This window comes from Triticum aestivum, chromosome 4D (assembly GCF_018294505.1).
Source record: "Triticum aestivum cultivar Chinese Spring chromosome 4D, IWGSC CS RefSeq v2.1, whole genome shotgun sequence".
Lineage (NCBI taxonomy): Eukaryota > Viridiplantae > Streptophyta > Magnoliopsida > Poales > Poaceae > Triticum > Triticum aestivum.
The window spans coordinates 86,255,970-86,263,806 of record NC_057805.1 but is presented as its reverse complement, the minus strand read 5'-3'; the positions used below and the strand labels follow the sequence as shown (position 1 = coordinate 86,263,806).

The following is a 7,837-nucleotide window of genomic DNA, read 5'->3' as shown; positions in this document are numbered from 1 at the left end:
TTCGTCATCCCTAGTCTTGCCTCCACCCAAAGCACCTTCCACAGACACGATCGGCTTCTCAGATTTCACCCTGGTACGTCCTAGTCTGCCCGGCCACCACCATACAACCCGTACATCACCTGCTCACCAAATGCCCGAATAGAATTTTGAACCTCTATTTCGGTACAAATTTGTAGGGACACACAATGGACTTAGATGATGCGTTTATTTACAAGAGGTCTTCAATTCATCGTCATCGGAATACGAGTTGATGATGATGAGCATCCTCGAAGCAATAGAGATGGGAGAGTAGCATGTTCTCAACTACAAGGGTTCGACGCTGGGCGGGAAAAGTGTTAGTTAGAACAGGGCAAAGGGTCATGTCGATCTCTACGACGACTATTTCAAAGCCAATCTAATATATAATGAGGGCTTCTTTCAGCGTCACTACCTCATGCACAACCGTGTGTTATTGCACATAGTGGAGGGTGTGAAGGAATATGACATTTACTTCACGCTGAAGAAGGATTCCACGGATGCACTATTTGGATGGTTGCATATTGTACAACTGTAGACGCTGTTGATGAGTATGTCCGGATGGGAGAGAGGACATGCATGGACGCAACTGTGAGATTTGTCACTGCATTGGTGCAATTGTTTGGACCGTAGTACTTGAGAGAACCAAATGTCGAGCACACAACCAAGACTTTTGCACTTGGAGAAGCAAAGAGGCTTTTCTACTATGCTAGGTTCCGTCAATTGCATGCACTGGCAATGAAAGAATTGCCTGTTAGGTTTGCATGGGCAATACAAAGGTCATGCAAAAGGACCCACTATCATACTGAAAGTAGTGGCATCACATAACTTGTGGATTTGACATGCAATGATCTCAAAACAATGTCAACATGCTTCAGCAATCTCCACTGCTTAAAAGACTGATCGACATGCTCCAGAGTGCAACTACAACATTAATGGACACAATTATACAGTAGGGTAATACCTTATCGATGATATATTTACTCAATGAGCAGATATTGTTAAGATCATCTCTGAGCTCATTGGGCTATTGTTCATGGAAATTGCAATTATGTAGGATCCCAGAGACATTGTCGGAAGTAATGATTTGTTGTGTGATCTTGCACAACACAATTGTGGAGGATAAGCACATTGGTATACGTAATGCCCAACATTACACATTATGTATACCATCGCGGTCATCCCCCACAATCTGACATTAGTTGCCTCCCAAACATTGCGACCTAACTTTTAGAACATGTATAAGACGCATGCTCAGTAATCAACCACACAGGACATAAATATATCCCCCTCATCTCAGAAAATACGTAAACAGTAAGTCAGATCCAGTGATTGTTTTGGAAGTAATCCCACAAGTAATCCCTCACCGGATTTGTGGTAGAGATGGTTATAAAAGGCACATGTTTCATCGCATTCATGAAACTAATGAACTGAAAATATATATCATAGTTCCGTGCTTCCTTCCCAGTATAACTAAACTCATAGTTTCGTGCTTCCTTCGCGGTATAACTAAACTCATAGTTTTGTGCTTCCTTCCCAGTATAACTAAACTCATTTATGCAAAAAATTGATATGGTCAGCTGATTACTTTCTGGACTTCGGTGCATCTGGTGTATGGTCCATGATCTTCAGTTCTTCAATCTTTTTCTTTTTCTTTGTCTTTTTTGAGGAGTTCAGTTCTTCATCCTTGGTCAGCTGAAGCGCCGAGGCGTTTGAGTCTTCTGAGGGACGTTAGTCACAGAGGTAAGGATTGGAGTTAAGCGTGCCTCCCAGAACTCACACTTTTGAGCGCTTCAAGTAAACCACGAGCACAACGCCTGTCAGGGCAATAGCGCCGGCCATTAGCCCGTAATGAACAGGCGTCAACAGACTTTTTTGGGGAGGCACCAGCTCCGGCAATTGTTTTTTAACTTCAGAACTGGAATCCGAGTTGTCAATGTGCAACCTCAGGACCTGCAAGTCCAAGTTCCACTACAATGAGGCATAGGTGACAAGCAAATGACTGACACACCTGGCCCTGACAAAGTGGTAAAGGAATCTCCGGATGCTTGTGCTCATAGTAATAGCAAAATAGCGGCATTTTAAGCAGGCAAATGGGCTCTAAGTCAGAGAAAGGAAATACCTTCAATCCGGATGATTTGGCATTGAGAACAGCACCGGCAAGATCAGAATCTGTAGTAAGCAGCACCCTATCGCCTTCATCATCGTCATACTGCATAGAACATCAGAATCAAAATCTTATTGCTACTGCAGTTTGGATGTAGTATAGTGTAGAATACAGGCTAAGGTAGCTGCAACTACAAGTGAGCGAGTGCTCTACGATTAAGAATACATTCATTCATTGGACTAAGTAGCTAGCAGTACTGCTCAAGATAGCTGATGTTATTCAAAGGCGGTTCTTGGTGTTAGTCCACTAGTTACAGGAACTAATTTTGTATACTATGTAGGATCTCGAATACATTCAAATTATACTCAATGGTGACGGCAAGTTGGCAACTACGTACAGGTGTCTTCGGAAGGAGAGTAGCTTTGACTAGGCGTGTAGTTTCCTCCATAACCATAGGAATGAATAGTATTCCCAAGGAATTCATGTGCTCGTTTCATATACAAAACTAATGCATCCACATGGAACTTTCCTCTGGAATCCGCATTCCTATGAAAATCCTCCAAACCGAATGAGCCCCTAGTCAAAGCTCATTTTACCATCCTATCGCATTCCTATACTACTACTAATTACTATGTTTTGGTTTCCTCTAAAACGAAAAAGCCCTCAATTCTACTTGCAATTATAACAGAAAATGTTCCATCAAAGCAATTAGAAATGCAAGACTGAGGATTAGGAACTGCTCGTCTAGCTCTTCCGTTCAAAATGCCAAGAGTTTAGAAACACAAATATATCAAATAAAGCTTACCAGAAGTTGAATTGGGCCCTTCTCACCACCAGTGCCTAATCTTTGTGTTATAGAAGACATAAGTTCATCTAAACTCTCAGAACCTGCAGCGATGAAACACAAAATGTTGTTAGTCGGTACACTGCCACCACAGCTAGCTCTCATCAAACTATGAAGTGTGTACCCACCGCATGTAAATCTATGCATACGTCCCTTCTTGACCTGAAGCTTGAAGGCAAAAGAATTGCCAACAACAGCAGGATAAATGCTACTCCTGCCATCTCCGACCTCTGACGGCATCACTAAGGATATTTCACTGAGCGATGAAATCATGCAGGTAAGCATCACATTTTGTAGCGGAGAAAGAAAATCACAAAGGATGCATCAACCAACCTCTGGCTATCAAATTCCTCATCTGGAGGCTCCAAAGCAAGAGCAGAGTCCCAGAACTTCTGCATCATTGTGTTTGCTACATCATTTGCAGCTCCAGAACCTCCTTCAGCCTTCAGACAGAGCATGTTAGATGGACCAAGGTTACAATAATATTCCTATATTCCAGTAATAGAGGAGGGGTGGAGGGGAGGGAACACACCATAGAAATGGCTGCCTGGGTAAGTTGCAGAACATCCAAACAAGCAACAACTCTACCATCTGACATGGAAAATTGAAAAATAGGTTAGACACAAAAAACAATAAGTACCAAACAGCTAGTATTACTAGGCTGAGAACAAAAAGGTTTTACCTCCATCAACAACAGGAATATGCAAGAATTTGCCATCATGCATTATATGTAATGCGTCCAGAATTGACGTGTCCAATGTAGCACAATCAGGGTGTGCAGTCATTACCTTGAGGAAAATGGTAAATAACAGTTAGTCCAGAATGAGTTGCATAAATCTTAGCCACCTTTTGAAATAAGAAATCAGTCTGGAGAAGAAACCTTTTCTACTAGAGTTAATTCGGGAGAAAGATTTTGTGCCACAACACGCATAAGCACATCCTTTGAGCTGAATTTCAGAGTAACATATACATTAACAGCTCGACAATAAACATAAAAAGGAAACAATAGACAAATATTGAATGAAATAAATATGAGAATGCTTACGTAAAGATCCCTTGCAGCAAATTTCCGGTAGTTATAACCACTGAATTAACGCGTAGTTCACGCATTTTTTGGGCTGCAACATAAACAGGATCTGAAGGAGAAACAATCGCTACTCTGCAAATTGACATAAGAGGTAGCTCCCATCATATAATTAACTTTTTTGTTATAACATAACCAAGAAAAATGAACAAGAGAAAACAGATAAGTACTTTGTGCTTTCCGTGATAACGGTTGACAAAGAAGGTTTAAACATCCGTTCTCTTATAGTTTCTATTAAAGTGGAAGGAGCTGTATCCACAAAAGTCACATCAGTTTGGTCAGTTCATGAAAAAATTGGTAGACAAGAACAATCTATTTAGAAAAGAACACATATTTACGTCAAAAACTTGAAGACTTGGTTACATGTTCCAGATTGGTATGATGTGAAAATTAATGTGTTTGAAATAAACTGGATATTGTTAACTATTCACGAATATAGGTCATGTGTTCTATTACTTCTTACTTGTGTATCATCAATGTATAACAACAAGGGAGTAGAGTTAGCTGGCACAAACACGAGACCTGAGAAGTTGCTACCGAATTGGCGCTCAACCCCTTCTACAGCAGCTGCAAGTGCACTTCCTTGTTCTGCTGCCTTCTCCAGTCTTGATATTGCATCATAGAGACATTTTGCAATGTCCAGCATGGCAATAACCTCACCATTATCAACCACAGGAAGGTGTCTAAATTTCCCTAAAACCAGAATGTACAAAATTAACTTCTAGGAGTCGACACAAACACCTCTGGAAGTAAGCTTTATGTGAAGAACACGAACACAATCACCATCAACATACATACACATCTCTCATCATAAAGCTAAAGAAAACTAGAAATGCAACCACATTTGAAACACCTTTTGAAGATTTTGCAGAAGAATAAACATAGTTAGTTCTATCACTAGGCCACGTTTCCACCATATATACAGATTTAGTAAAGTGGCTCTAAATTGCTACAAGAAAAAACACCAAATGATTCCCCTAACAGTAAGCATGAGAATTCCTAGTGCCTCTGTTACTTCTTTATTAACATGTCAGTTTGTGTTATCAGCATAGTTAAAAAAGGCGTGCCTAAGCTCTAGGCGATAGCCAAACGCCTAGCACATAATTGCGCTCAAGCGTGCACTTTGGACAGAAAAGCGCAAGGCGGTGGCAAAACACACAATTGACGCCTAGCGCTTGTTTTAACTTTGGTATCGGTATAGATAAATCATTAGGGTCTTCAGAAACTAAACTTTGTCAGTTTTGTAATCATTTAGGATATTTGTTTTGAATTGCAATCCATTTTGTTAGGAGTTATTGCTTTCAAATGCTAATGCATAAGGAGTTGAAGTTATGTAGCAGCTAAACCTATAAAGCACATCCTACATGAATTTTTAATAAAGCAGTGAGAAACTTGATAGAAAAGATATAGCCACAGAAAATTTAAGGAAAAAAAGGACGAAAATAAGAAAACTTTGAAAAGGTAAAGTGCTAAAATTTAACAAATTGCAAGAAAAGAGAAAATTGGAGGAGTAAAAATTAAAAAGTTAATACAGGGTCAATGACTTGACTTGACCAAGGGAACAGATTTAACTGCTGAACCATCTTGTTGTCAATTGTGTATTTTAAAGGACTAAATTATGGCAATTGGAAAAGAGACGTATAATATAATTAACTGAACTGTACTGATCGTGATATAATACAATTACCTTCACAAAATACAACACATGTTACAAGTTATAGGATGTGAGTTCAACTGATTCGACCACTCACAGTGATGGTTAGTTGGAGCATACTGTAACTTAGAGTGTAGCTCAAATATACCTTGGACCATTTTCTGTAGTGCCTCGATAGCAAGTGTGTCAGCTGTGACATAATGAGGGCTGCGTGTCATGATCTTGGATATGATTGTTTGCTCAACCCGCAGCCCCTCAGCAATAACCCTTGTGGCTATGTCCTACATCATAAGTCAGATGGTAAGAAAAAACAGAGCAGGTTGTTCACATCATAAGCATTTTCACATGTAGCAGTCAGAGAGACCGCTGAATCAGTCCAGAAATATGGTCGAACACGTTGATACAGTGTTATTCAAAGAATAAGATGACTCATATGAGCTTACAAAACATTGCTACTGTACTGACCATTTTTCCATCAGTTCCAAGTCTGAAGCATCATCAGTTAAACAAGAAACTGAACAAACACATTGCTGGCCACAAACTAAAGTTGTATAAACTGAACATAACTTCCAACCTAAAGCAAATGCAAAATTGCAGACACAAGCAATCTTTATGGTGTGGAGTACAGTTCAAAACAGGCAATGTACACTGTTACCTTAAAGCATCCTACCGTTCAAGCTCCGAACACTAACTAAACGACAATCGGCGCAATCATCAAAGGAAGATTCCAAGAAAGAACATATCACCTTGTCGGTGACAATGCCGGAGAGGAGGCCGTTGACGTCGGTGAGCAGCACGGCGTCGACCCGCCTGGCCGCCATCCGCCGGCACGCCTCTGATACCGTCGTCCCCTCCGGGATCGTCAGCGCCTTCGACAGCCGCAGCTTCTTGACCGTCCTCTCCCCTCTGACAAAACCCACGCCCGGTCAAATTTTTTTTCCAACGCTTGGGTCAGGAATCAGGATCGAGGTGGAAACAGCAGAAAAAGGAGGAAGCGTTCGGGAGCTTACGCGACGTGGTTGGGAGAGGTGGGCTTGGAGGGCCCCTTCCCGTTTCCGTTGGCGGAAGCGGCGGAGGGATCATCCGACTTGCGGGAGGAGGCCGCCGACGGCGGACGGCTGCGCGTGCGTCGGTTCTGCGCCACGGCGGCTGTCGCACCGGAGTTCATGGCTGTGCCGTCGAAGGCGGGTGAAAACTCTAAAAAGGGCTTAGCCTACGGTTTGGGGGTTGCCAAGGGAGGACAACGGCGACGAGGTGGCGGCGGCGGCGAATGTTGGAGTTGGAGGAGGGGAGCGGTCGCTGCTTCTTGTTGGGCTCCTTCCATGTGGGAGTCGTTTTCACATTCGATCCCTTAGATACTGCATTATTGCGTCAAGAGTTCATGTGACTTACTAACTTACGTATTTTATAACATTTCTCAGAAAAACTTTATCTTATATAATCTGCTGTAGAAAATAGCCACCAAAATAAAGAATAGAGTGGTTAACTAATGGTAAAATCTATAAGAACTGATTAGAATAAGAATAAATAAATAAACAAGACTGATCAAATAATGGTGATTAGTGTAATCCACTATGATGCCAAGCACACATAACTTTAGACTCCTTCATTATTTCAATGATGAATCTAGTGCGTTAGATTACGTTAGGACAAGTATTTAGCCAAAGACCACTATTATTAAAACTGAGATCAATCTGATGGGAAAACAATAGGGTAGTACAGACCTATCACTCAAATTATAAGAATGATCTTGAGTGATAACTATTAGATTCCGTTTCGTAAAAAGTGTGTACTACGAATTAATTTGGTGGTCATAATTACCGGAAAATTGGCGAACCAACTTGTGATTATATGGTTAGGTGGACAGTGATATACCCAGCCCATCAGGGTTTAAGTTCTGATACTCGCATCTATCCTGGTGCTCGCATATACTTTGGTTCCCCTCGACTAGAGGCGCCTACGATGACTTCGTAAAATCTCAAGATGATATGCCGACTCAGTATCTCAGAGATGCTTATAGGGGTAGAATGTGCGTGTGTGCGTTCATAGAGGCGAGTGTATGCACGTATATATGAACGATTGTGTTTGTACTGTGTTCAAATTTTTTTTACCAGGAAATTGTTGAAAGGGATA

General features: G+C 41.3%; 1 protein-coding gene across 1 annotated transcript; it reads right to left on the bottom strand.

Annotated features, from left to right (window-relative positions):
• Positions 1-1,273: 1,273 nt before the first annotated feature.
• Positions 1,274-7,033, bottom strand: LOC123096389 (CBS domain-containing protein CBSCBSPB3). The gene is made up of 14 exons (XM_044518125.1): positions 6,715-7,033; positions 6,451-6,610; positions 5,853-5,985; positions 4,573-4,743; positions 4,221-4,299; positions 4,012-4,125; positions 3,847-3,913; positions 3,649-3,754; positions 3,499-3,557; positions 3,300-3,409; positions 3,095-3,222; positions 2,928-3,010; positions 2,138-2,227; positions 1,274-1,968 (listed from the first exon to the last, which is right to left on the bottom strand). Exons 1-14 carry the CDS (start codon positions 6,870-6,872, stop codon positions 1,792-1,794), a joined length of 1,635 nt encoding a protein of 544 aa, XP_044374060.1. The 5' UTR covers positions 6,873-7,033; the 3' UTR covers positions 1,274-1,791.
• Between the last annotated feature and the right edge of the window lie 804 nt (positions 7,034-7,837).

Coding starts and splice junctions, on each gene's coding strand:
- LOC123096389 (XM_044518125.1), bottom strand. CDS start 6,872: ATGAACTCCGGTGCGACAGCCGCCGTGGCGCAGAACCGACGCACGCGC. Junction 4,126..4,220: donor GTTATCACGGAAAGCACAAA/GTACTTATCTGT, acceptor GTCAATTTGCAG/AGTAGCGATTGTTTCTCCTT. Junction 1,969..2,137: donor CCAAATCATCCGGATTGAAG/GTATTTCCTTTC, acceptor TTGGACTTGCAG/GTCCTGAGGTTGCACATTGA.